This window comes from Rousettus aegyptiacus, unplaced genomic scaffold, assembly GCF_014176215.1.
Source record: "Rousettus aegyptiacus isolate mRouAeg1 unplaced genomic scaffold, mRouAeg1.p scaffold_m13_p_1, whole genome shotgun sequence".
In the NCBI taxonomy this organism is placed as follows: Eukaryota; Metazoa; Chordata; class Mammalia; order Chiroptera; family Pteropodidae; genus Rousettus; species Rousettus aegyptiacus.
The window spans coordinates 6,835,287-6,862,575 of NW_023416284.1; the positions used below are offsets into that span (position 1 = coordinate 6,835,287).

General features: G+C 53.0%; 2 protein-coding genes across 7 annotated transcripts in view; one reads left to right on the plus strand and one right to left on the minus strand.

Moving 5' to 3' along the window:
* Nucleotides 1-1,664: 1,664 nt before the first annotated feature.
* Nucleotides 1,665-16,282, minus strand: MTHFR (methylenetetrahydrofolate reductase). 4 transcript variants are annotated; one of them, XM_036228747.1, is made up of 13 exons: nucleotides 16,168-16,182; nucleotides 13,948-14,077; nucleotides 13,557-13,793; nucleotides 12,166-12,404; nucleotides 11,321-11,431; nucleotides 8,482-8,675; nucleotides 7,507-7,757; nucleotides 7,136-7,270; nucleotides 5,393-5,573; nucleotides 4,993-5,175; nucleotides 3,926-4,027; nucleotides 3,016-3,135; nucleotides 1,665-2,587 (listed from the first exon to the last, which is right to left on the minus strand). In XM_036228747.1, exons 3-13 carry the CDS (start codon nucleotides 13,781-13,783, stop codon nucleotides 2,390-2,392), a joined length of 1,941 nt encoding a protein of 646 aa, XP_036084640.1. In that variant the 5' UTR covers nucleotides 13,784-13,793; nucleotides 13,948-14,077; nucleotides 16,168-16,182; the 3' UTR covers nucleotides 1,665-2,389. The 4 variants fall into 4 exon arrangements, with proteins under 4 accessions (XP_036084640.1, XP_016004907.2, XP_016004908.2 ...); XM_016149421.2 differs by lacking the exon at nucleotides 13,948-14,077 and having other exon boundaries at nucleotides 16,168-16,282; XM_016149422.2 differs by lacking the exons at nucleotides 13,948-14,077; nucleotides 16,168-16,182 and adding an exon at nucleotides 14,078-15,818.
* Nucleotides 16,283-16,368: 86 nt separating this feature from the next.
* The window catches only part of CLCN6 (chloride voltage-gated channel 6), a 28,570-nt gene continuing 17,649 nt past the window's right edge, over nucleotides 16,369-27,289 (plus strand). For 2 of the 3 annotated variants that reach the window (XR_001597470.2, XM_016149418.2), the window contains exons 1-6: nucleotides 16,369-16,638; nucleotides 17,417-17,476; nucleotides 21,846-21,911; nucleotides 22,237-22,302; nucleotides 24,874-24,940; nucleotides 27,118-27,224. Coding sequence is in view for 2 of the 3 variants with exons in the window: in XM_016149418.2 (XP_016004904.1) it covers nucleotides 16,552-16,638; nucleotides 17,417-17,476; nucleotides 21,846-21,911; nucleotides 22,237-22,302; nucleotides 24,874-24,940; nucleotides 27,118-27,224 (453 nt within the window). In the remaining variant the exon portion in view is untranslated. The remainder of the gene's footprint in view (nucleotides 16,639-17,416; nucleotides 17,477-21,845; nucleotides 21,912-22,236; nucleotides 22,303-24,873; nucleotides 24,941-27,117; nucleotides 27,225-27,289) is intronic. The other variant, XM_016149419.2, reaches the window with a different exon arrangement.

Here is a 27,289-nt window from a genome sequence, read left to right on the forward strand (position 1 = left end):
TGGAGGAGGTGGGGTTGGGGGCTTGCCTGAGCCTTAGCCAGAGCTGGGCCCATCTGGCCAGGGCTGGTTACTGCAGGATCCTGGAGGAGCGGGACCAGCCCGGGGGCTCTGCCCTTTTCCCTGGCCACGAAGGGGTCATGATGCTCTTGGCATCGGGATACACACAGGGCCTCCCCCCCCGCCAGGAGGAAATACTGGCAACACTGGCGCCTCGAGGCGCTGCTTCGCCGGCTCCAGGGCGCCCAGCGGGCCAGGTGTCTGGCGGCAACATGGCAGTGCTGGGCAGATGCTCGGGGGGTGGAGCAGCTGGCACACACGCTGGAGGGCCGGGGCTGCCGGGGCGTGCAGGTCCCCGAGGCGGCAGTGGGGCAAGTTCGGAGCCTGCTCGTCACCTGTCTCCACAGCTCAGGCAGCGGCACCTGAGACGGGCTTGGCGAACCTGGCGGCAGCCGGTCGTGCAGCTGAGGGTGGCTCGGCGACTACAGCAACAAGGTGCTGGCTGGGTCCGTTCTCAGGTATTGGTGGGGCAGTCCCCTCCAAAACCGACACTGTACCTGGACACTTCTGAGCTGTGACCCTCCCTGCCTGGCACCCCCAGGAGGCCTGCATTTTCAGGCTCCTTGATGCTGGAGCCTTCATTCCGCTGCTAGCCTCGTGCTCGGCCCAGTCTCACCTGTCACTCAGACTGGGAACAGGCTTGGCCTGTGGCACAGCTGCCGCTCACGCTGGATTGTGTAGGTGCAGGGTACGAGCGTCCCCTTCCTTATTTGCTGAGCATAGATTCCCAGATCACAAGTCAGATCTATTCTGAGCCCAAGCATTTGGCCCGGGGCAGGGCTGCCGGGCTGGCTGGCTGCCTGCCTGGAGTGGACAGGAGCTGGGCACAGGTGTTAGTCTAGCAAATAAAGCACATACCCAGGAGGGAGCTGAATAACCTTTTCTTTCCTCTCCCTGATCCCAGGCCTTTGAGAAGTGGCACCGGAGCCCGGCAGCCAGGGGTTCGAGGAGGGAGCTACCAGCAGTCCGAGACCCGCTGAGCAAGGCGGGCATCAGGAGTCCTGACAGCAGGCTGCAAGCTGCCTGAGCCCCTGCGTGTGATGGGCTCGAGGCAGGACACAGGGCCCAGCTGCAGCTGTGACTTGTTCCCACGGAGAGAGAAACAGAAGTGAGCCTCGCCTTCCCAAGAAAGGCACCATGCCCCCCGTGCCGGGCACTGCAGGCTGCCAGGCCGCAGGGCGCCCACCCACGGCCTGCTGACGGCTCTGTCCTAGCTGCTCCTCTTGCTCTGTCTCCCGTGACGGGCTGCCCTTCTGCCCCGGCCGGCCGGCCAGGGAGGAGGATGTGCTGACGACTGCATTCACCTCCCCCATCATCAGACTGCTCTTTGGATGCCCTCCTCCCGCTGAGCCAGCAGGCAGGGGCAGGGGACAGCCTGCGTGCAACTGCCAGTCACCGCCTGGGCAGCAGGGCTTGAGGGCTGACTCCTGGGGAGCAGTGCCAGGCAGACTCGGGGAGGGGACGGGCAGAGGGAGGGAGCAGTTGGCGGGAGGATGTCCCACCTAAAATACAAGCCAGGAAGGAATAAGCCCTGCTTGAGCGAACCTCACCTTTGCCCTCGATGGGAACGCACAGGGCAGTGAAAAAAGAGAAGGCCAAGAACTTCGTCAGTCACAAGGGTTCAGACACCCTGAACTCTTAAGAGATTTTTTCTTGAGCCACCAGAATGCAGAGACAGCTGTTTCAAAAAGCAGCAGCATCGACAGGTGAAAACCCAGCTGAGCTCTCAGGTGGGAAGGCAGCAAGAGATGCTTGTCGTTAGGTTTCAGCCCGACCCATCCAGGGGCCTGGTGCCCGGGCAGGGCAGTGTCTGCTGCTTCAGTCACAGGCGGGAAGTGCCCAGCTGCCAACGCCTCCGGGGCAGAAGGGGCAGCACCTTCGACTTGCCCCAGCCTTTCCACAACACCCCAAGTGCCTGCTGCCCGTGTTCCCTTTGTCTGTCCTCTACAAGCCCCAGGCCCAGGCCAGCTCCTAGTGGCTGCCTGGTGTGAGGGCTCAGTCAGTCATAGCCAGCCTCCTTCCCTTCTCGGGGAGGACAATGCTCTACCCAGCACAGTCCTCTGCAGGACGGAGGTGCTCCCCACAAGAGAGCAAAACCTCCCAGCTCAGCAGGGAGCGCCAGGCTCTTTCTTGTGTGGGGCTCAGGTCCAGTCAGAGCCCGCAAGCCTCACACCAATCTAGCTGCCACCACCATGTAGGAGAGTAGAGGCCAGGGCTTGGAGAGAAGTGAAAGAGAATAAGGGTCCCCAGAGGGCCAGGAATGGAGAGGAAGGCAGGACATGACCGGCCTATGCTAAGGAGTCGGTGCAGGGTCACGGAGCCTCCGGCTGCCTCATTCCGAGCCGGGTCTGCTGAGAAGCTCAAATGTGTCTTCTACCACATGCCACAGGCAGTTGTCCAGCGGAAAGTCATTGTCCACCAGGTTGACCAGGAAGTAGTTGTCGTGGATGTACTGGATGATCATCCGGGACGGCGACTCGTCCTCATACAGCTTGCCCCACTGCTCGATCCACAGGGCGAAGGCTTCGTCCTGCACGCGCACGTGTACACAGGTCCACGCAGACGCACAGGCAGACGCGCGTGGCCAAGCACAGACACGGGCGCAAGCACACAGGGACAGGGACACGCACGTACGAGGACACAGGCACACAGGGACGAACAGTCACAGACGCACAGGCAAGGTCAGCAGGGTTGCCCGTGGGCCGAGCCGTCGTGTTCGGCACCACGAGAGCCTCCACCACGGCCCAACAGGACGCGTCTGGGAATAGAACGAGGCCCATTGCCAGCGCCACCCCCATCCCCCAGCCCAGAAATAAACACTGTGACTCAGACTCAGTGTAGCTGGGAGGGCCTCGTCCGCCAGTCCTGGGGGCACGGCCTCCAGCCACTTGCTGGGGACCCAGTGATACCGCCTGCCCAAGGTTCTGGAGGCGGGCAGGGCAGGCCAGGCCCCCTTACCTTCCAGAACATGAAGCTGACAGGATCCACCACCGTGGGCTGGATGATCTCTCGCCCAGGGAAGATGCCCCAGGTGACCGCGTTGGGCTGCAGCTCGGGGGCGTTGGTGATGTTTTCACCCTGGGGGGAGGTGCCGCGTAACAACCAGTAACAACCAACGCAGCCCTCTGAATACCCAGGGGGCGCTCGGCCCACGCCCCCACCTGCCCCGCCCTCCAGCTCACAGCTCTGCCCCTAAACGAGAAACCGACCCTGGCACGTCCCCCCTCCACTCTCTGCTTCCATCAGCTCCATTCCCAGCGGTTCCGCTTCCTTCCCCTCCCATCTGCCCCTCGCCCTAACTCAGCCAGGCTCTCCCTGCTACCCCAGGACCCCGAGGGCCTGACTTTAGTCTTCCCCAGGCCCATCAGCCATCGGCTGTCCACTGTGATCGGCCAAAAATAAAACACGGAGCCAAGCCACTGCACTGCTGGGAGAGGCTCCCTCCTGCCTTCAGGAAAACCCAAATTCCGAGCAGCGCCATGGAGACCTCCGAGGCCCTGGCCCCTGCTTAACACTTTAGCCTCACTCTGACCCCGGTCGGCAGGGTCACCGCAGGCCTGCAGCAGAGGCCTTTGCTCACCCTCTGCCCTTTCCCAGGCATGCTGTCCTCATCCTTAAAGATTCGAGCTCGGGGGCCTCTAAGAAGCCTTCTGTGCCCTCTCAGGACAGCCATCTGTCCCCTGGGTCCCCAGTGTCCTATACTGAACTACTGTCCTAATCATCCACTGACGAGCCTCCCTCACTGGGCTGGGAGCTCTGAGTCGGTCCTGCACAAGGCTCGGCCGAGGCCAGGCGCCCGGCGACTGCTGGGTGGGGGAACCCGTGGGCGCCCTCAGCCGTGGTGTGCTGGCCCCGCGGAGCTGGCTACCTTCACATCCACGATGTGGTAGTTAACGCGCTGCTCGTACTTCTTCAGCACCTGCAGAAGCGCTTCCACCGTCTCACGGGAGGTGAAGAACTCCAGGTAGGCCTGCGGGGGGGGGGGCAGGTGCCGTCACGCAGCCGCAGGGCCCTGCCAGGCGCCGCCTGCGCGTGCTGCTGGGCGTGCTGTCTGTGCGCCGCGACCCAGTCAGGTGCCTGCCCCCTGGCCGACCGGCCGTCCCCGGGGAGGGTGGGACCCGCGCACACACGTGTGACGGGACACTAAGGCATCAAGACTAGCGGTGGCCACACGGATCAAGTCACGCCCTGTGGGGTTGGCAAATACAAAAGCAAAGGGGAAGGGAGCAGGTACGCGAGGACAGCTCTGAGGGACCTATGCCACCCCCCTTTCCAACTGGTCACGGAAGGCTCCGCGGAGAAGCCACTTCGGAGGCCATGCGGGAGGTCCAGTTCGGCGAGCTGAGGCTGCGGGAGTGGCCTGCCACATTCTGGCCTCCCCACTCCCTGCGAGGGCTGCTCTAGCACCGAGTGTCTACCGGGGATTAAGCTGGCTGTATTTAAACGCCTCTGCTATAATGCTCATAAGTATACTGCAGGGCGGGCCCTACTAGCCCTATTTCATAGGTGCGGAAAGTTCAGGGAAGGTGAGCAACGGGGCTGCACTGACGGGTGACGGAAAGCAGCAGGGCTGGTCTCGAACTCAGGTCTCTCTAACTCCAGAGCCCAGGGGGTTCCGTTCAATGCAGCACGGTGTCATGACAGCTCCCGTGTAGAGGATGCTTCCTACGCTCTTCCCACACGCTAAGCTTTATGTGCTTTGCCGCGACTCGTCCCCAAGAACGTGATGTGACATACCCCTGTTTCACAGAAGGGAAAGCTGAGGCTCGGAGCTATCAGGGGACCGGCCACCCAGGGCTGCCTGAGGTAGGGCGGGAGCTCCTGTCCACTCTGATGCACTGCCACTCAGCATGAAGAGCCCGCGCAGAGGACGGCTTCCCTGTCCTGTCTCTGGGGCTCCCAGGTGCCAGTCGAGGTGGGGTAGCCCCGTCGCACCTTCTGGAAGACATAGCCCCCGCTGGGGCCCCAGCCCACAACCGGGTCGGAGGACGGCAGCCCGTTGACGTTGGGCTGGGAGTTGATGGTGAGGATGCCCCGCCGATTCACACGCAGCAGCTCCTCCTTCATCAGGCTGGTCTCAGCTGCCAAGGGCTCGTCATTCCACGGCAGGCAAGTGACCTGAGAGAGGGCGAGCCGGCCAGAAGCCACAGTCGGATCTGGTGGCCTGGGTCCCTCCGTCTTGTGGGCCCCGTCAGAGACACAGCCTGTCTCTGCTCCCAGCTCACCCTTCTCCCGCTGCTGAGGCTCAGGGTGGGACGTCCCAGCCCCACGGTATGGTTCACAGGGAGCCCTGGCAGGGGGGACAAGAGCAGGACCCCGGCCCAGCACCACTCACTTTACAGCCATTCTGGTTGGGCTCCCCAGAGAGGTAGCAGGCGAAGACCTCGAAGACGCTCTCCTCGCTGGCCAGCTCCTCCCCCCACATCTTCAGCAGCTGCTCCCTCGGGGACTTGCTCTTCAGGTAGAAGAGGTAGTAGTCCTTCAGCTCCCCGAAGGCTGGCGACGAGGAGTTGCCCCTGGGGGAGGAGTGGACAGGGCACTTCTGACCTTGGGCCCTGTACAGAGGGACAGCTGTCCCCTGTGCCAAGGGCCCTGTACAGAGGGACAGCTGTCCCCCGTGGGGCCGCGTGCGGGGCCGCGTGCGGGGCTGCGTGCGGGGCTGTGTGCGGGGCTGCGTGCGGGGCTGCGTGGGGCTGCGTGCGGGGCTGTGTGCGGGGCTGTGTGCCGTCTTGTGTGCGGGGCTGCGTGGGGCCGCGTGCGGGGCTGCGTGCGGGGCTGCGTGCGGGGCTGCGTGGGGCTGCGTGCGGGGCTGTGTGCGGGGCTGTGTGCCGTCTTGTGTGCGGGGCTGCGTGGGGCTGTGTGTGGGGCTGCGTGCGGGGCTGCGTGCGGGGCTGCGTGCGGGGCTGCGTGCGGGGCTGTGTGCGGGGCTGCGTGCGGGGCTGTGTGCCGTCTTGTGTGCGGGGCTGCGTGCGGGGCTGCGTGCGGGGCTGTGTGCCGTCTTGTGTGCGGGGCTGCGTGCGGGGCTGTGTGCGGGGCTGCGTGCGGGGCTGCGTGCGGGGCTGCGTGCGGGGCTGCGTGCGGGGCTGTGTGCGGGGCTATGTGCCGTCTTGTGTGTGGGGCTGTGTGCGGGGCTGTGTGCGGGGCTGTGTGCGGGGCTGCGTGCGGGGCTGCGTGGGGCTGCGTGCGGGGCTGCGTGCAGGGCTGCGTGCGGGGCTGTGTGGGGCTGCGTGGGGCTGCGTGCGGGGCTGTGCGTGGGGCTGCGTGCGGGGCTGCGGGGGCCTGCTTGCGGTGGCTGTTGTGGGGCTGCGTGGGGCTGTGTGCGGGGCTGTGTGGGGCTGCGTGCGGGGCTGTGTGGGGCTGCGTGGGGCTGCGTGCGGGGCTGTGCGTGGGGCTGCGTGCGGGGCTGCGTGCGGGGCTGTGTGCGGGGCTGTGTGGGGCTGCGTGCGGGGCTGTGTGGGGCTGCGTGGGGCTGCGTGCGGGGCTATGTGCCGTCTTGTGTGTGGGGCTGTGTGCGGGGCTGTGTGCGGGGCTGTGTGCGGGGCTGTGTGCGGGGCTGTGTGGGGCTGCGTGGGGCTGCGTGCGGGGCTGTGTGGGGCTGCGTGGGGCTGCGTGCGGGGCTGTGCGTGGGGCTGCGTGCGGGGCTGCGTGCGGGGCTGCGTGGGGCTGCGTGCGGGGCTGTGTGGGGCTGCGTGGGGCTGTGTGCGGGGCTGTGTGGGGCTGCGTGCGGGGCTGTGTGGGGCTGCGTGGGGCTGCGTGCGGGGCTGTGCGTGGGGCTGCGTGCGGGGCTGCGTGGGGCTGCGTGCGGGGCTGTGTGGGGCTGCGTGGGGCTGTGTGCGGGGCTGTGTGCGGGGCTGCGTGCGGGGCTGCGTGGGGCTGCGTGCGGGGCTGTGTGGGGCTGCGTGGGGCTGCGTGCGGGGCTGTGCGTGGGGCTGCGTGCGGGGCTGCGTGGGGCTGCGTGCGGGGCTGTGTGGGGCTGCGTGCGGGGCTGCGTGCGGGGCTGTGCGTGGGGCTGCGTGCGGGGCTGCGTGCGGGGCTGCGTGGGGCTGCATGGGCCTGTGTGTGGGACTGTGGGCCTCACCAGCGGCCATTGGGAAACTCGTCCCATTCCTGGGTGCGGTAGATGTAGCTCTTTGGTCTGGAGGCCCAGAAGATGGGACGCACATCTTCCTCCCGGCGCTTGGGGTGGGCGCTGACGGTCCAGGGCAGGAGACGCCTGGATGAGAACAGAGACAGGAAGGGTAAGGAACAGGTTGTGGGAGCAGGGTGGAGGGCGCGCGACTGAGCCGGGAACCCCAGGTGTGCCACGAGCCGTGGCGCAGACGCCCCCCTCCACCCCAGGTAGCCAGCACCACGAGGGTGCACTCTTGGTGGCTTCCGATGTCCCTACCCACCATTCCCCCCCCCCCCCCCCGCAGCTCCTGGGCCTGAATTCGGGGCCACTGGCCTCACCTAGGGTCTTCGGTCCACATGCCCAGGCGCTTCAGCACCTCTGTGGTGGCCATCTCGCGGTTGAGGGTGTAGAAGTGGAGGCCTGGCACCAAGCCACTTGCCAGAAGCTTCTGGCACAGGCTGACGGCCTGCTCGATGCCGTAGTTGCGGATGGCAGCATCGTTATCCTTGATGGGCTCGATCACGTCCTTCATCTGCTGCGGCACCTCCAGCCTGGACAGCTTCACCAGCTGCCGAAGGGAGTGGTAACCCTGCCCGAGGACCGAGAGTGCTGTGGGGCCACCTCCCGGCCCACTTCTCACCCTGCTTATCCCTCTTCCCCGACACCAGGCCTTCTGGACAACTGCAGCGCCACATAGTCTGACCCGGGAAAGTCAGACTACACTGGACGTGGATCCTCGCCTGGTCCTGCTATTTCTGCTCTGCAGAAAGCAGCGGCTGCCCTGGCCACCCCCACCATCGCTCTGAGCCAGCCCTCTGGCCCCCAGATTATTTACTGATGGTGGCATCCGACCCAGTGGTTCCCAGACCTCACAGGTCATCAGAATTACCTGCAAAACTTACGTAGTGTATTAATTCCCAGGCCCCACTCCAGATCTACTGAAATCAGGACTTCTAGGCACGCGGTCAGTAAATCCATCTTTTGAAAAAGCTTACCAAAGAATTCTGATGACAGCCAAATTTGGGAAACACTGATCTAACCAAAAATTATAATTAAAGTTATAATCCCTGGTAGTGACATCTGTTAGTAAGCTGAAGTACAACAAACCCCTCCAAGTATTGTTATGATTTTGGGGGGAGAAATTATAGGTAACCAAAATGGGCTGGAGAGACATCGTTTTGCAGGGAGCGTCTGCCGGGAAATCTAACGAGTGTCAAAGAACTTCACCGTGAACTCAGCACCTCACCCCACGGCCCTGGCCCGTGCCGGCACAGGGGGTGGAATGAGTCCATTCGCCCTCCTGGGACCCTCACCTGAATAGGAAAGATTCCAGGAAGAATGGGGCAGGTAATGCCTATTTCGGAGCAAGCCTTAACAAAATGGAAGAATGTGTCAGCCTCAAAGAAAAGCTGGGTGATGATGAAGTCGGCTCCTGCAGATACCTTCTCCTTCAAGTACTTCAGGTCGGCCTCAAAGCTCCCTGTGTCGGGGTGGCCTGTGGGGTAACCTGCCAATAGAGATGACGGTAGGGAGAGGCTGGCTCCACCTACTCGAGGTGAGTATGAAGAAACCAGGGAGCCGGGAACAGAGAGTTCTCACACCTTCCTACACCACCGCGTGGACAAGCTGAAATGGTGAGCAGCTGGGCTCACAGTGGACGTGCTCCTTCACCTTGGAGATGACCCTGAGGGAGAGGTGGCTTAGACCCGCCCTCCCAAGAGTTGGGGCAGATTGTGCCGAACTCCCCACGCTGGCCTGCCTTGTGTCCCTTGCAATCAGCCAGGCAAATCAGGCCTGCATTGGTGGCCATGGAAAAAAGAAAATGCTACATTCAGCACTGGTTGGACAGCGTTTGGGGTATTGGGCTTGACTCTAGGCCAGGGGTCCCCAGCCCTCAGGCTGCGGACTGGTACTGGTCTATGGCCTGTTAGGAGCTGGGCCACACAGCAAGAGGGAGAGGCGGGCGAGGAGCGAAGCTCCATCTATATCTGCAGCTGCTCCCCAGCGCCGGCATCACCACCGTAGCTCCATCTCGGATCATCAGGCATTAGATTCTCATAGGAGCAACTGGTCCCCAGTGCCACAAAGGTTGGGGACTGCTGCTCTAGGCACTGTATTAAAGCACTGCTTTTAACATTAAAATGACTCAGAGACCCAAGAGAGTGAAAAGTCAGACACTCCGTTACACGAAAACCAACAAAAGTGGAGACGTTTTGCTTGACGAAAAGAATAAAAAGAATCCAGCAACTATTATTTCTAAATGGCCAGAGGCCCATCATGTGGAAAAGAGGGTTTACCTTATTAGTCATATTCTGAGATGCTTCCGATGGCAGAACTGGGATCAGTTTCAGAGGCCTGACAAAGGACTGAGCAGCCCCACAAAATGACGAGCTCCTGGGACGTAAACGCGTTGGGGCAGCCAGGGTGCCCATGTGCTGGGAGCACCGAGATGGATTCCGAAACTGCCTGGGAGGTGGGAGCAGATGTCCCCCGGGCTCCTCGCTAGCTCCGGGAACACGGGGGCTGCTTCCCTAAACGACCGACTCACGTGGCCAGGCTGGCACAGGAAGGCCACAGGCCTCGGCGAAACTGCAGGCAGAGCGCTGGCTCCCTCCGCCTGAGCGCAGGGCAAGACCCTGAGCCAGGAAGGGGGCAGACCTGAGCCCCAGACTGTGGGAAGCCAAGTTGCTTTGCTGTGACAAGGCAGTTTCGTTAAGAAACCCCGAGTCATCAAATATGAGTATAAAACTATTGTTTTAAGGGGTAAAGGGGGGAAAGATTAAGCACCAGAATTTTACACTTTCCACAGCAAGGCTGTTTTCCCAGTGGGAACTTCAGAAACAAAGCGGTCTTCATGGCTGAAACTCGAAGGCTATGAAACCTCAACATCGCCGAGCAGACCCAGCGTTTGCTCGCGTTTGGATTTTGCTCTGCTCACCATCCCCTCTTGCCGCTGTGGCCGGCTGGGCGCCGTCCGGTCCACTGCCCCTCACTCTCACCCACTTCGCAACGAGCGATGCTCCAGACCACACGGTGACTGTGCGCGCACAGTGCTGCCGGTGCCCATTCGTGACCCGGGAACGCCCACTGCGCACGTGCACAACCCCCAACTCGCCGGCTGTCCTGTGACCAGTGCAAGCTCTCGGACACTTTGAAATGCCTGCCATGTTCCTAATTCTCCATCAGGGCTGCCCAGACTCGTCCACCCAAACACCCCTGTTGTCTGACAAGAGTGGACATGTCCACGGGGTCTGGCACTAAGTCCAGAGTCACCCGCAACGAGTAAGTTCCTTGAAACCACGTGACTTATTTTTTAAAATTCAGATCATTTTAATATACTACTCCATAATGTAGCTGTGTTTCTTCAATATAAAAAGATATGATTTCCCCCCCAAAATCTGAGAAAAACTGTCATGCCGAGAAGATGTGGCGAGGAATCCTCAAACTTTTGTGCCCCTGGCACACACAGCCTCACCATACCTGAGCCTCAGCTTGAGAAGCTGGAAGCCCCACCCCCACGAGCAGGGGAAGGAGGGAAGGCCGCCCTGTCCATTTCTAGCAAGTAAACCTTGCCTCCCGGCTGGAGCAGATGAAACAAGAATTGAGCTGATCTAATTCCCTCTTGAGAATTTGGACTTACAGTTGAAACCTGTCAATCAGTCCACGCTATTGGCTGGAATCGACAGTGTGGACTCAGAAGCAGGAGGCAGAGATGGGGGGTTCTGTGGCTCCAGAGAGAATGAGGGACGACCTTGGCGTCTGAGATACCTGACTGCTTCCTGGTTCTGGTGCCTAGTGCGATCCAGTACCGTTTCCTAACCTTGGGTTCCGAGACTCCTTGCCCCACGAAATCTTAATAAATATCTCTCCTTTGTTTTATTGAAGAATAGGCTGGGAAGCAGGCTAGAGAGTGAAATGGCAGAGAAACAAAAACTCGAGAGGTGGTGGCAGCCTAGGCAGGTGGCAGATGACAATGTGAGGCAGGACACCGTATAATTCACCTGGGCACCACCCTCGTCCCACACAGGCTCAGGCCCCTCGTGCACTGGGTTACTGGACTGTAAACTGAACACGGCGGAGCTCTCTGTGCCGCTCTGGGCATCTCATTCCTTCCTCTCTGTCCCCGCCCACTGGGACGCGTCAGCCACTCACCTGCCACACAGATGTCAAAGTAGTCGCCAAACTCGCTGCGGATATGCTTCACCAAGTCTACGGCGTGGCAGAAGCCTCCTTCCACATCCTCCCACTGGTCGCCTATGGGGTCTGCAAGGGTGGGGGTCAGTCACTGGGGCTCGCCTGATCGCCAGGTAGTCCCTCCTCCCTACCCCTGCGCCCGGACGTGCACCCGAAAGGCACTTGTATGATTCCAGCTGGCGCCTCCTCTTCCTGGCACGGCTCCGGTGAGCAGTGGAGGGAAGAGAGCGCCCAGCCTGCCAGATGTTTCCCAAGCGTGACTCTGTGGGTGCTGTGCTGGTGGCACTAGTCGTTTCGTTTGGGGCATCTGGGATCCACCCCCCAAGCCCGGGAGTGTCCCGGCATCCTCGCCCAACCCCACGGCTCATCTCCCACCCTCCTGGGAGAATTTTCTACTGGTCTTGCAGTGGGGAGCGCAAGGCCACAAGATCCCCACCAACAGGCTCCCTCTTCCCACACTTGTGGCCCGATGACAGCGGGCGCCAGAGAAGCCATTTTTTCACTCCTGGGACAAATGCCAGGACTGCGCTCTTTGGGCCAAAGGTTGGGTATGACTGGTGAGGATGTGTGCAGCTGGGCAGAGGGTTATTAGGCACCGGCTGCATCCACAGCTGAACTACGTCAGGGTCAAGAGATCAAGAGGCAACTCCATCTGTGCAGTGCCCATGGTTCTCCCTACCCACAATGCCTATTGATGCTACTAGCAAAAATGGGACCCGGAGAAAAGGAGCATTTCAAGGGTAGAAGAGGCCTTAGGGAAAGCAAGACCCAAGACCCCAGAGGGCAGAGTGTCGGCCCCATACCTCCCCTCAGCGCCATGATGTTCTTCAGGCCCAGCCGCTTGGCCTTGTGCAGATGGCCTGTGATCTCCTCCCGGCTCTGGCGGCAGCAGGTCATATGCAGGATGGTCTCCAGGCCACAGTAGTTCACGGCAGTGCTGGCGATCACCATGGAGGAGGTCTCCTTGTCTGAGCCAGGGTCTCCTGCTGGGTGCCAGGTCACGTCTATGAAGAGGGGGCCGCCTGCCCCCATCTGGTCAAACCTGTAGGGAATTTCTTTCTAAAGACGGACTCCTGGGGGCACGCCACCTTTCACTGCCTTCCCCTGGGGTCGTGGACATACAGAAGCATCACAGCGGGCTGGAATCAGATCGACCTACCTTCCTATTCCTGGCTGTGCAATCTTGGGAAAATTACTTAACCTCTCTGAGTCTCAATGTCCTCACTTCTACAGTGTGACAGAGAACGGTAGCTACTTCATAATAACACTATGGGAATATCACGCTACATGGTCCCACAGCTCTTAGGACAGTGCCTGGGACACACTACTGAGCTGCTATTATTGTGATCACTCTTATTGAGGAAATAACATATAACAACGACGCAGCCATTCTGCGTGAGAGCAGCACTTCAGTCTTTTCAAAGTGCTTGTATATTTATTATCTTGGGGGGAGTTAAGACGTTCGATGACTAAAGGTCGGGACCCCCTCGGAGTGGTAAGCAGGGCCTTATTCTAGGAACGGGAGAAAAGAGGGTCAGCAGACATAAGTTTCTTTCATGCTGCCCCTCCCCCCAGTCCTAGTGCAGCAGCCAAGAGTCCTGTAGAGCAAGGCCACAGTTCAGGAACTAGACTCAAGAGGCATGCACATGCACAGGCTGTGCACATGCGCACTGTGCTACAAGCTATAACATGTTGTATTGAAACATTCTTGTGCCTTAAGCTTCAAACTTTGGGAGAGAAATATGAGAAGTGCAAATGGTAAAAAGCATAAACTTTAAAAAAAGAACTGCGATTCATAAAGTGCTAACATAATCCAGTTGGCATTTCTAGATTTCAAGAGGCAAAATCCAAATTCCTAATTTGCTGAATATGTTCTCTAAACCGCGGCTTGGTGACTTCCTAAACTGTACTCGTGATCCAGTTCCGCCAAAGAATGCAGTGTGAGAGAGTCAACATTTTTAACCCATTGAAGAGTATGGCTAAAAGTCCAGATGCTTGGGGGACTTTTACCAACAACTGAGAAGCTGCAGATCAAATGACCAACCCTGCCTTTACTCTTGTCCGCCCCCTCTGGCTGCCTTTTCCTTCCAGGTCAAAGTAGCCCTGTCCCAGGATTGACAGTTCACGTTCTCCCCCTCTTCCGCCGCCTGCACCCCCTAATCTGGCCGTAGTCCTTAACATCACATCAACTCACCTCGAGATGAGATTGACAGCTCCCTGAGCAGTCCGAGGAGGAAAGAACTCTAGGGAGAACCACTTGTCACCAGATTCCATCCTCCGCCTCATCTTCTCCTTGAGCCTCTCATGCCGCTCGGGGTCCAGGCCAGGTGTGGAACATCTCGAACTATCCTTGGAGCTCTCACTGCTGCTGCCCTCCAAGCGGGGGTTGAGGCTGCCATGCCCTCTAGGTTCGTTCACCATGGCCGAGTTTCTGCCGTACAGGATGGGGACAGTGGGAGTCAGAGGGCAGCAAGCCAGGCCCCACGGTGGCGCAATCAAGCGAGAGAGGTGCTGCTGCATTCCCCCACGCGAAGAAAGCACTGCGGGTGAGAGTGACAGCGCCCCCACCCACTGGCTCCACACACCACAGCTACGACTGTCTGCGCTGTCAACGCTTGTCCCTCCTCTGCTGCCCGGCTCCGGCTCCAGGTATGACAGCCCCCGCCCGGCACAGCGACATGCTCCTTCGGCCCCTGGATCTTCAGTGACGGCTACCTGATGGAGGGTGGCGCAGAGACCCTCACGCTGCCGGCCTCCCAGGCCCGCATTCCCAAGAAGCGGCAGCGGGGCCGGGCTGGGAGGACCTGGGGTTTTGGACGGTCCATCTCTTCCAGCCAAGACCCAAAACAGGCTGGGAAGAAACAGAGGAAACTTCTCCAGCAGCGGGTGTGTCTCAAATAGGCGGAGCTGTGACAAAGGAGCTGGGGCCTGCGCGAGGGGAAGGGGGGGCGGGGGCAAGGCCTCCAGGCGAGAGGGAGGGCTGAGGCTCCAGCTGTAGAAGGCAGATGGAAGGAGGGGGAACGCGGGCCACAGACTGCAGGGGTTGGCGGGGCTGAGGCCAGGCGTTCAGGGTCACTGAATCACTCTCCAAAGAAGGAAGCGCTCAGCCTGTCCCTGCCTGGAACATCTCCTGTTACTTAGAACAATCCGTGTGCAGGATGGAGGGGGTGAGGGCTTGACAAAGCAGCCAGATTTCTCCTGAGTTCACACTACTCCAAAAACACCATGTCATGGGTTACAACTTGACATTGGCTGGGTTCCAAAAGTAGCCAGACTTTTAGTTTAATAAGGGCATGAATTTCTGTCCAACTCAGAACAAAGGTTGCCTTTCAGGAACACCACCGCTTGCACACGCTGCTGAAGTCAGTTAATTATAGCGACCGCACAGCCACAACATCCGAAGTCCCGAGCCATGCCAACCACAGGCAGGCTAACGGAGGGGCAGTGCCGTTGCACAGTTTGGTGGGAAAAACAAGAAAAATATTTCAAAACTAAACAAAACACTACTCTTGCCCAGCAATGTACAAACACATAGTACTGAAAATTTAGAGGAACAGCCAGGCCAAGTTCATTCCTCTTAGGAAACATCCACTGCTAAGCCAGCATTCCTAACCATGTTGGGGTCCTAGAGTCTTGAAAAACTGATGAAATCCACTGCTCCTCTCTCCCCAACACACGGAGTGCACGTAACACACAATGACACATCCAAAGTCAAGGGGTGGGGACAAAACCAAGAATGTTCGTGTCAACACTTTCTCCCCCTGGAGATGCCCATTTGGATTCTGATCTACAGCTCTAGCTTCTCAGTGAGAATGGCCCCTGGGAGAGAGAAAGGGAACCGTGTGGATAGCGGCTTCGCTGGCCTTTCTCAGGAATTCAATGGCGCCAATGCATTGCCAGCAGGAACAAAACCAGGAGAGGCGGAGGAAGCGGAACCACCCACAAACCATCTGCTTTTTACTAACTGAATTCCTGGGATGTGCCAGCCGGGGCCCTCTTTCAACCCTTCTTCCTCGTGTCACTCCTTATCCATTTTAAGCTGGGCTCCCATAGCTCCCTGGGTTGTAATTGTGGGTTCGCAGGTTATGTCTCTCTTCCTTCCAAACCAGTTCCCTGAGATCAGGACAGTACCCTGCTTGTGACGGGCATCCTGGTATTTGGTGACTGGCACAAGGTAACAAGAGCCAGCACTAAGGGCCAAGGGTCAGGCGCTGTCACTCGGTTCTCAAAATAACCCTCTGCCATTTACTGAGCACTTACTTAATCGGTGCTAAGCACTGAGCAGTGCGGGGATACGGTGCCCACCACTCCCAGGAGACAGAGGTGGGCACTCGTGCGTAGCCCGCCGCCGCGGGCACCGGAGACGGCAGCGCCAGCGGCCCACCTCTCTTCTCCAGATGGACAGCACGGAGGCAGCTTTAAATGACTGCAGCCAGAAAAACGCCTCTGGCGCCCAGGTGGCTCGAGGGCCGCGAACTGGGTCACTAGGTCACCGGGACGCGGGCCGAGGCCCAGTCCCAGAGGCGTGGGTCACCTCCCCATCCCGCTCCCCGCCCCCCCGCACCCCCCACCCCGGCTTCCGTCAAGGCCGGAGGCTGAAAGTGAGTCTTCGCTTCGTGGTTGGGAGTCGCTGGGGGTGGCGGCCATTGGGTGTTACACTAGTCTGCGGATGAGGCTCGCAAAGGGGGCAGAGAGGCAAGGCGGCCTCCATTGACGCCCACCCACAGGCAAGTCCTCGCCTCAGGTGGTGGTCCCCAGATGCTGGGTCTTTCCATCCGGTAACCCCAGGCCTCGCCATCACTCACCCTGCTGTCGCTAGCGACTCAGAGCGCGCACGAGCTGCAGCTGCGCGGTGGCTGTGGGGACGAGCGCGGATGGGGCGGGGCGTGCAGGTGAGACGCGCCGCCCCGGAGTCTGTTGCTAAGGGAAGCGGGACAAGAGGGCGGAAATCACCCACGTGGGTGACAAAAGCTCCGCCCCCAACATGGCCGCGCCCAGCGGTCTCGTTGGAAGCCATCCTACACCGTCATGTGACGCGAGCCCTCGCCCCACCCGTCTGCAGCCACTCCCTGTCTCCGGCCCCAAGCTCGAGAGGGCCACGTGACCCTCCCAGGGCCAGTCACGTGAGACGCGGATTCTGGGTGGGAGGGGGTTGGCTCAGGGGTCCAGAGTGGCAGTAAAGGAGGAAGATGGCGGGGTGCCGGGGGTCCCTGTGCTGCTGCTGCCGGTGGTGCTGTTGCTGCGGTGAGCGTGAGACCCGCACCCCGGAGGAGCTGGTAAGGCTTGGGCAGAGCCGGGCTGGGGAGGGGGCGGTTGCTAAGGGAGGCGAGAGGCGTTGCCGGAGGTGGGGCTGGGCAGAGCTGGGCCCGCAGGTGTCAGCGGGTGGGGCCTGGGGACCGCAGTCTGAGCTCGCGAAGCATCTCCCATGCTTCACGCGCCCAAGTCTGGAGTCTTTTCTCATAACTCCTCCCTGGAATCTGAGAGAGAATCCAGGCCAGCTCCAATTAGCCCCTTAAATATTTTCTTTTATTTGCATCTGAAAGGACTTTTGAATGAAACAAGCATTTTTGGAACGAGCCTTTTCACTGGACTTTGTGCTTATTGTGCAACTGGCTTAATTTTTCCAGACGTTTCTCACTCTATCCCTCACCTTTTCTGGGTCACTGACAATCCAGCTTTCCCCTGCAAAGCACTCTGGGAAAACTTGGGCAGCTGTATCCCCAGAGTTGACAGGTCCCTTCTGATTCCAGATTCGGCACGTTATCAAATGGAACCTGATTTCCCCCTCTTACGCTGGCAATGGACATCATTGAGGTGTCCTGAAGAGTGGTTTTTGGGGAATGTTTCAATACAAACGGAGAGCTCAGCTGAGTCCCCACCACATCACCTCCTATCCCAAAAGGTTTTTTTTTTTTTTTTTTTTGAGGTCTTATTCCCATTGATGATAATGGCACCAGATGATTTAGAAACTAGCAACTGATTTCAGTAAATACTTCTGCCTCATTCCACTTTAACCATTAAAAGGGTCTTCCCACTGTGGATCTGTTTTTCTAGACCATCCTTGGAGAAACACACGAGGAGGAGGATGAGATCCTTCCAAGGAAAGACTATGAGGTGAGATTTTTAGATCCTGTCTTAAGTAACAGAAGTAGTGAATGACCTGGTCATTTCAGACCAAAACATTAGCATTCCAATCAGAGATGTTTTTTGACCTCTCCCAGGGAGTGAGCAGGTAAGAGTTAACTCTCCTCTGGGAAAGGGGCTGTTTAACAAGCCCTTTTCTCACCTCAGTTGCAAAACAACGTCTGGGTGTCTCCATGTTTTCATAGATCTATGGCTCCTTAACCTGGATAGAGTATGTGTTTGCCATTAAACAGTTGCTTTTACAACTCATAGAGACCTAGAGTCGAAGCCACTGATAGTGTACACTTATGAAAGATGTGGGCCAGTAGACCTTGCTCCTCTTCTGATAGAATTTTATTTTTAGAAGATCGTTACTTGCTCGAGCAGCTTCTCTCTGAAATATTCTTAATTGTAGTTCCCGATTTCAAGTGTGGAACTCTTTGAGTGTGTGTGTTTAGTGAAGCCAATCCTACTGAAGTGAAACTTAACACATATGACTTTTTAATTATGTAATCAGTTCATGATGACTTTTTTTTATGATTTTGAAAGTGACAAAAACAAGCCATGGTTGTGATAGAAGATTCTTAGACAGTTTACAAAAAGAAGCTAGAGAAAAACCCATAACCTCATTCAATTAAAAGATGACTCGTACCACCTTATTAAATTTGCTTTTTTATGCCTGCACGCCTGCCTTTTTTAAGTAACAGCAGTGAGATTCCACTAAATATTTTAACCCATTTTTCTCCCCACTCGACAAGACTCTTTATATCACTAGATGCTTTTCTACAGTATTTTTAAATAGAAGAATAGTATTTTATTGTGCCACAGTTTATTTAGTCTGACTTTTCTTTTTGATGAACTGCATGGTGGTGGCCATCCTTCCCTGTTTGTCCTTAATTACGTCCTTAGGATTAATCCCCAAAAGTGGAATTAATCATGCATATTTAGTGCTTTTTTAAAAATGTCATGTAGACTTAAACATTCGGTAATCTAGGGCAACAACATACTCAGGCTGATTTTATTAATATTTCATCTTTTGCTGCAGAATTTAATGTAACTATCATAATTGGTCATGTAGCATGACATTTTAGAAACTTTTATTACAGAGAATTTCAAATGTATACTCAAGTAAACATAATGGCGTATTGAAACCCCCATACTCATCACGTAGCTTCTGCAGTCCAGCGGATGCAGGTCCTTGTTACATTCATCTACTTGCTCGTCCACCAAGAGTAAATGAATCAGGAGGCTTCACTAGAATTAAATGACAACGTTTTATTCAAGGGTCTTACGGTCTGCAAATCGGAAACACTACTGGGTAACCCCTGGAACATTCTGAAGAAAAGAGAAAAGTTGAGAGTTCTTACAAGTAAAAAATTATAGTTTTGAGAAAAATCAGTCCTGCATTCTTAGCTTCTGCAATGATCAGAGATGGTGATCTTCCAGATGTCTGGATATTTGAACATTCTTTCCTAAGTTCTTCAGAGAGTTACCCAGTTACCCGAGGCGGGCGGTGGTAGGGTTGGGGGGCGGGGGGAGAGAGAGAGAGAGAGAGAGAGATCGCCTGCCATTGATGTACAGCTGAAAAGTTCGTCAGTTTAAGTCCTCAGGCTCATTAAAGTCAAATAAAATCTGTCCCTCATGTTTCTCACACTCTGATTTAAATAATTTTGTTAACTTGGCTCTGATGACTCCATTTTGGTTTTCACTCTTTCCTCATTCCACTTCCCATATTATTTTGAAAGAAAGTCTACACATCACAGCATTTTATCCATAAATAATTCAACATGCATCTCTAGAGCATAAGGACTTGTTTTTAGCATAATACCATACCATTTACACACCTAAGAAATTAACAGTAATTTCTTAATATCAGACATCCAGTGTTCAGATTTTCCAGTTGTCTTATAAATTCCACATGTATTTTTTAATAGTTCGAATCATGTTCCAGATAAGGTCCTCACATTGCAGTTCTTTGATATGTGTTTTAAATGTCTTCTGTCTGTAGGTTCTTCCTTCATCCTTTTTTTTCTCTTGAAATTTACTTGACAGAATAATTTCAGGACTCTGAAACTTGCCAGTCACACCACCATGGTATATAGTTCAGTGTGCTACTCCGATGGGACTTCTTTCACTGAATCAGAAAGCACGATAGCCACTGATGTATTTTCTCACATGTCAAAAAATATTCGTTTCCTGTGCATAGTTGAAAAGGTTTGCAAGAGTTAGTATAAGACACTCCATATTGTGTGGTCACCTCATCGAACCTGGAGATATCCTCACTGTGTTACTGTGACTGAAACTCAGCCTTCCGCTTGTTCCTGGGAGCTTCTCTGCTCCACTGGCCCTACCGATCCCAAGGCTCCTTCACTCCTTGCAGTAAATTGTATTTATATTTGTAATGCATTTACTTTCAGTCGATATGTATATTTTTATGTAAATTTTATGGGTTAATGAAATGGTCTCTCCTATATGAGTCATTAATATGTCTTGATAAGCCATCTTCTGACTTAGAGCTTCTTGAGACCATTTGCTTTGTGTAAGACCAAGCTTGGCTAAGCAGTTAATCAGAAAAGTCTGCTCAGATTGTATTTATTAAGGCTCAACTAGAAAACCTTTTATTGGACATCTTTCTAAAATGTGCTCCTTGCCTATGTAAGAGTTCATTGCATATACTTGACTCTTTCTTTGGTAAGCTGGGGGTCTTACAAGAATCTCTTTTTTGACATCCATTCTCATAATTGGTTTGAACAATAATAACTCCCTTTTTTGGACGGTGACATTACCAAAGAGTAATATTTTCATACAGGTCACAGAGCCCAAATTGCTCTTTTCAGTTAGAAAAAGGCACCCCTTAGAGCAGAGGACTTAAAGAGTAGGGTAGCCTTGTGGGCCATAGCGCCGGCCCTAGCTCAAGGCCTGCTAAAGGTACTTTTTGCGTTGTTGCAGAGACGGTTAGGAAGAAGAGTCAGATTCTGGAAATGCATTAGCTAACACAGATAAGGGAGAGGGGATGAATGGCAATGCTAGCTTCCCCAGCCCTGTCTCCATGGCTTTTTATTCTCCCTCTCACAAAGCTGGTTTATCAGATTAGTAATTACAGATTACAGCCAACTCCCAAACTCAGTCCCAAAGCCACCACCGTGTTATCAGCTACTCCCTCTCTTTTTTCTTTCTTATCTTTGTGCCCAGAGCAAGAAGTCCCAGAATAGGTAAAGCGTGCCTCCCTGTAGCGTGACCTTCTTGCTTCAAGCACCAGGCATCCTGCCAGGACTGCAGGTGTCTCTCACAACATATGTGAGCACTAGGGCCCCTTCCTGGTGGAATTTGGTTTGCATTCATGCCCCCCATGCCTCCATGGCCAGGTGCCATTTTGTTCATAACCACTGGCAGCAGCCCTACAGGGCACCTGCAAAACTTGGTTTAAAAAGTTGTTAGTCCCACAAACCAAAGAACAACATATACAGCAGAAATAAAAGGAAGTTAGTTGTGGTGAAGAAGTAACAATATCGGATTTTAATAACAGATCCTGTAGTCTGTTGATACCTATTTACAAAGTGTCAGGTTCTCAACTGACTTATTAAAAAATATATATATATGTTGGCCTGGCAATCATTTGTAAATGCCCCTTTAAACAGTTTTATTGAGCTGTAATTCACATACTAACACAATTTACCCATTGAAAGCGCACAATTCAATGGGCCTTTTTTAGTATATTCACAGAGTTGTACAGCCATCGCCAAACCATTTTTAGAACATTTTCATCACCTCCGAAAGAAACCCTGTAACCATTAGCGGTCCCTGCCCATTCCCCTGACCTACGTAACTATGAATCTACTTTCTGTTTCTACAGATTTGCCTGTTCTGGACATCTAAAAACCTTTTAAATGGTTGTAGAGTCATATTATTAGACAAAACCATCAAGCAAATAATCAGTTGGCTAGTAATTTACATAAATATTTGGTATTGACGATATTCATATATTTCAACATTTTAATTTTTTTCCTTGTCCCTAGAATGTGATATTACTCACTTGCTCAAAACATACATGCTTTACCATTCATGGATGAGTCTCATTTTCCAGCAGAATGCCTTTTTACTGATGGTGGTTTTTTCTTTTGTGATCAGAAAATTTTTTTTTTCGTATTTAAAAAATACACCATGTTTCCTATGAAAATTTCAAAAAATACCCAGATGTGAACATCTCCTAAAACACACCTCAGAGATAATCACTGTTAATAGTTTTCCCAGATGTTTTTGCTTTACATATGCTGACATACAAATAATCTTAATTTTGTTTACTCAAAATGGGATGATATTATACCACATTGTAACTTTTTTACTTATATGTCTTTTTCAGAGTTTGGATTATGATCGCTGTATCAATGACCCTTACCTGGAAGTTTTGGAAACCATGGATAATAAAGTGAGTCCCTTATTGATCTCATGGTCTTATGACAGCATCTTTTTCTGTTCTGAATGCTCCGGTGAATACCCTTACCCCCTGGCCTTTTAGTCCCTTTCATGAAATACCTTAGCCTTTCATCTTGCTGACCGGAGTACCCACTGGCCTAGCCCCTTAGAGTTCATTATTTTTGCATCGTAAAGCACCCTCTCTGTCAGACATCATCTTTGCCGTTTTTGCTGTCCATGTGAAATTTACTCTAAAACTGGTTGACCAAGATGTGTTCCTTCCCCGCTGTGAACATAACCCTGTAACAAACTGAGTCATTCTTTTCCTGTGTGAACAGAAGGGTCGAAGGTATGAGGCGGTGAAGTGGATGGTGGTGTTTGCCATCGGAGTCTGCACTGGGCTGGTGAGCAGGCGGGGCACTGGGAGATGGCTGGGCGGAGGGGCGGAGGGAGTCAGGGCAAACTCCAGCCTGATGGATAACTTGTTTGTCATTGTAAGATAACACCTTGTCTGTTTTCCTTTTTTTTTTTTTTTAAATCGATAACCTGACACTGTTGTTCATACTTCTCTTTTGCTTCTGCCTTATGAAATGAAAGTGAGCCATACAACTCTGAGGCTGTTTAAAGCACTCGAGGGTTGGTCAGGCCCTGTCTCTATGGTACGGTATGGTCCTGTCAGGTAGATAATGTAGCAAGGAGGACGCGTAGTGGGTCTTGAGGTCACTCTGTAGGGAAAGAGCAAAAAAGTGGGAACAAAACCGAACACTATGCCCTTTTCTTTAGCATCGTATACCAGTAAGCAGGACACTGTGGATCTCGGTGAATTTACTGTGCTGTCCTGGGCTTCCCTGCCCATCGCTCATTTTATGTAGAAGGTAGAGAGGTTGTGGGCAGAGGAGTACCTGAATGCTCAGGGTTCTGGGGCTAGCACATTCACAGATGGGATCACCGACAAGGAACGACTGCGAAACATTGCCAAAAGTTAACGTAGCGCAGCATCTGGAACCGTAACTGCCCACTTACTGTGGTTAAACCCGGAGGAGAAAACCTCGAAACGTTAGCAGGCAGAATGATGGTACATGTCAAATCCGAATTTCCCTCCATACAGTATTAGAATAGGGGGTCGTCGTCCTCCATTCAGGAGGCTATAACAAAAATGCCGTGGACTGGGTCGCTTAAACAACAGACGTTTATTTCTCGTCGTCCTGGAAGCTGGGAAGTTCAAGATCAAGGTGCCAACAGATGTGAGTCTGGTGAGGGCCCCCTTCCTGGTTCATAGATGGTCACCTTTTTTGCTGTGTCCTCACATCGTAGAAGGAGGCGAGAGAGCTCTTTGGGGTCTCTCTGTTTCACTTTGTTTTTATCCCAGTAAAATTGGTATGCAAGATGACGTATATTTTGGGTATACGACACTACAGTTTAATATGTGCATATGCTATATGACGTTCATCACTGTAAGTCTAGTTACTGCCCATCACCATACAGTTGATCCCCTTCACCTATTTTGCCCACCCCTTGACCCCCTCCGCTCCTGGTGTCTCTCTCAAAAGGGCGCTAATCCTATTCGTGAAGGCTCCACCCTTATGACAGGATCACCTCCCAGAGGCCCCTCCTCCCAATACCATCATGGGGGTTGGGGGCAGCATTTCAACATGCATGCGGGGACACAAATATTTAGTCCGTAACAGGAATTATATGTGTTCCTAAGCAGAAACCTGTTTCTCTCCTTCCTCTGTATGGAATTGACCACAAGTCTCATGCTCAGCACTACACGATAGACCTATAGGGCGTAAACACATATTTAATATAATGCAGCCACAAGGACTGAACCGCCATTTCGATTTTCATGGCACCTGTCAGATTTTTACTGTGGTAAATTTAGAGGTCAAGGAGCATCTTACTAGTTCAAACAAACGGTATTTAGAGGCCCCTTTGGTGATATTCTGACAGATGCCATTGTGAGGGGAACTTGGGTTGGTTTAATTGTTTTTAATGGAAATTTCAGAGAGTCCGTTTTGCTCTGTGTGGTTCTGATGGTAGACTTCCTGTAAGAGGCAAAGTCATTAGCCATCTAGGTGGTCGTCTCTCTGCCACTTTCATATCAAACTCCTTTGAACTGCCACTTACCAGTACCAGCAACTTTGCCTTGCGCCCTCCTGTTACGGGAAGGCGGCCCTGCCTTCATGACATAGCGACCCAACCCTCTTGCTGCTGGCTCTCTTATCTTTTGATCTGTCACCTCTATTGCTCCTGTATGTAAAAAGCCCCTGGGCACTGGCTTGAGGGAAGTCTAGAGTTAAAGGAATGTAACCTTTGATCCTGAATCTACAAAATCGGAGGTCTTCCAGTCCTCCCTTAAGCCCTGAGCAGGGACTTCTGAGAGTGGAATGAATAGTGGAACAGGGAGAGGTTTTCTCTTACTTACCTGAGTGACCCTGGACTACATAAGACGATTATAAGTCAAAATAGTGACTTTTAATGTATACGATAGTAATAACAAGCATGCAGAAGCCACATACACCTAAGCGAATGTCGGCATTCACAGTAATATCCTAAGCTGTATGCTCACCCAGCTAAGCATCACTGAAGACTTAGAGTTTTTCTTTGGAAACTGCCTTCGAAGAGAGCTGAGCAGCCCCTCGCACGCCTCCACGTTGTTAATCTCTAATCGCGGGTGGCCTTCCTTGGCCTCACGTCTTTTTCTGCATCCTTTTTTTCTCTTTGTTTTACTCTCTTTCTCTCAATGTAGCTATACCCACCTTCTCTTGTTCTTTGGCGGGTGGTGGGGCCAGGCTGGAGCGGGGTCTCCTGGAGAAACGAGAGTGACCAGCGAGAGCCTGCTCACCCAGTGCTGGTTGGTCACGTGGGCGCGTGTGACCTGCCGCCGGGATGCAGTGAGGCGGTCAGTGCTCTCGGGGTCACTGCCTGTAGGGCAGCAGGGAAAAGCTGTGTGATGACGCCCTTGCTCTCCACAGGTGGGTCTCTTTGTGGACTTCTTTGTGCGCCTCTTCACCCAGCTCAAGTTTGGAGTAGTAGAGACATGTATCCTTCACGGTTCCTGGTGTTCCCGGACCTCAGCTGCCTTGGATTGCTTTCTTGCCTAGAAATGGGTTTAACAGGAGACGTGATCTATGAAGAGCGGTTTATTAGCCATTCGGCTTTAAGGTGTTAAATTTTTATCGAAGGACACAAAAGGAGCACTTTAATAAATAGAAGTCCTCACATTCATGGTTGGTAAGACACAAACCACCAAGATGCCTGCTTTTCCCAATCAATCTATAAATTAATGTCATTCCCGTGAAAATTCCAATAGAATGTTTCATGGAACTCAAACATTCTCTTCTTAAATTTGTTTGCAAAGAGTAAAGGGCCAAAGGTAGTTGAGATAGTTTTGAACAACAAGCAGGGGCACTTGATTAGATGTCAAGACATATAATTTAAGATGTAGCAATTGAAATGGTGTCACCTTGGAGCAGGAACACCTAATTAGACTATGGAAAGTGGCCTGTGTGCATACAGAAGTGCAGCGAATGACAAGAGTTAGTATTATAAATCAGTGAGGGAAAAATGGATTATCTAATAAAAGATGTTGGGACATTGGTTATCCATCTGGAAAAAATATAAAATTAGATTCCTACTTTGTACTATAATATAAATTCCAGATGGATTGAAGGTATAACTAGGCAAAACAAAACTTTAAGAGACTGTATGATTTCAAGAATAGAGAATTATTTCTTAAAACTACAGAAGGCACAAAGTGTAAGGGAAAAGATCGGTGAACTTGACCAACAGCAAAGTAAATATTCTATTTTATACAAACGAAAACCCCAAACAACAATAAAACACCATAAACAGTGAAAAACAAATCCACAGCCTCAGTGAGGTTATTCACTATGAATTGAAGAGACAAATAATTCATACTCAGAATATAGGAAGAACTACAGCTCTAAGAAAAAAAGCCCAAACAGCCCAATAGAAAAACTAGCAAAGGAGGCAAACAGGCAATTCCCAGAAGAGAAAAATTGAATGGCTAATATGTAAACCTATGGAAAAGTGCTTAGCTCATCACTAATTGAGGAAATGAAAATTTAATAAATAGGAAGGTACACCTTCCTATGACTCATGAATTCCTCTCCCAGCTGTGAGCCTCAGACATTACATGTTCATCACAGCTTTTTGATTGCAAGAAGCTGGAATCACACACCAAATGGGGAAATGGAAAAATTCTGATATATTCATCTAATGTAATTTTATGCAGAAGTTAAAACGAGTGAACCAGAACTGTGAATCGATCGACCTGGCTAATTTTCAAACACTTAATGTTGATGTAGGGAAAAACAAAAGTTGTAGCATGTGCCAAAAATGCAATACCATTATTTTAATTTCAGAAACATATGGAACAATATGGATACACATGAAAATATACAGGTGTTAACCTAAAAATAAAATGAAGTGAGAGGCAGCAGGCATTTATTTGAGATTCAAAAGAATAGCTATTTGGGAAGCACCGATTCAGGCGGTAAGAGGCAAGGGCAAGGGGGTATTTATGTTAAAGGGAAGGGGAACAATTACATGAATGAGAGGAAGAAATTTCTTTGGGTGTTAGTAAACTAGGGATGGAATTTCTGTAAAATGTAGATAAGCTAACCTAGTGATGCTAATTCTAAAGAAAGTTTAGGGTGATAGTCCTATCATCTGCTTTCTCATTATCTTTGCAAACAATTATCTGGATTACCTGCTGCTTTAGGCCTAGTCCAAAGGTTAATTTGCCCAGTTTTTACATCCCAAAGGTTTGAGAAGCCGTGCAGGGTAGGCCCTCTTGGATGGCAGCTCTGACTCCATTTCAAAGTAGCTTTGTTTATCTTATTTTTCTCAGACGGAAGAAGGATACAGGATAATTTCAGGTTAGTTTCTCCCAGAGGGAAATGAGACAGAAACATTGTTTTTTTAAAATGGTACTTAATGTTCTAATTTTTAAAACATATCTAGAGCAAATATGGAATCACGATGAGATTCGTTGAAGCTCGAGCTGTAAGCATGCGAGGTTTTGGTACTTTCTGTAGTGTTCGAAGCATTTTATAATTAAAAGGGATACCTAACGTAGATGACATCTCAGGCAGTTTTTACGGAATTTCAGAACAGGAGAAGCTGCCCCGTTTCGGGTGGTCGCGGGAGCACCCCGGCTGGCGAGCAGGTTTTCCTTAACCCAGTTTCCGTAGCGGTGGAGGAGTGCAGCCAGAAAGGCTGCCTCGCCCTGTCCCTTCTCGAACTCTTGGGTTTCAACTTGACTTTTGTCTTCTTGGGGAGCCTCCTTGTCCTGATAGAGGTGAGATGGTGTGGGTGCGACCTTTCTGCTTATGAGGTTGGGGATCCCGCATCTCCTTACTCCAT

Bases quoted from the DNA above. Each gene is read 5' to 3' on its own strand.
- MTHFR (XM_016149422.2), bottom strand. From the start codon at position 14,187: ATGGACCGTCCAAAACCCCAGGTCCTCCCAGCCCGGCCCCGCTGCCGC. The intron at 7,271-7,506 runs GTGAGGCCAGTG...GTTCTCATCCAG, and splicing joins ATGTGGACCGAAGACCCTAG to GCGTCTCCTGCCCTGGACCG. The intron at 5,574-7,135 runs GTGAGGCCCACA...CTCCTCCCCCAG, and splicing joins GAGTTTCCCAATGGCCGCTG to GGGCAACTCCTCGTCGCCAG.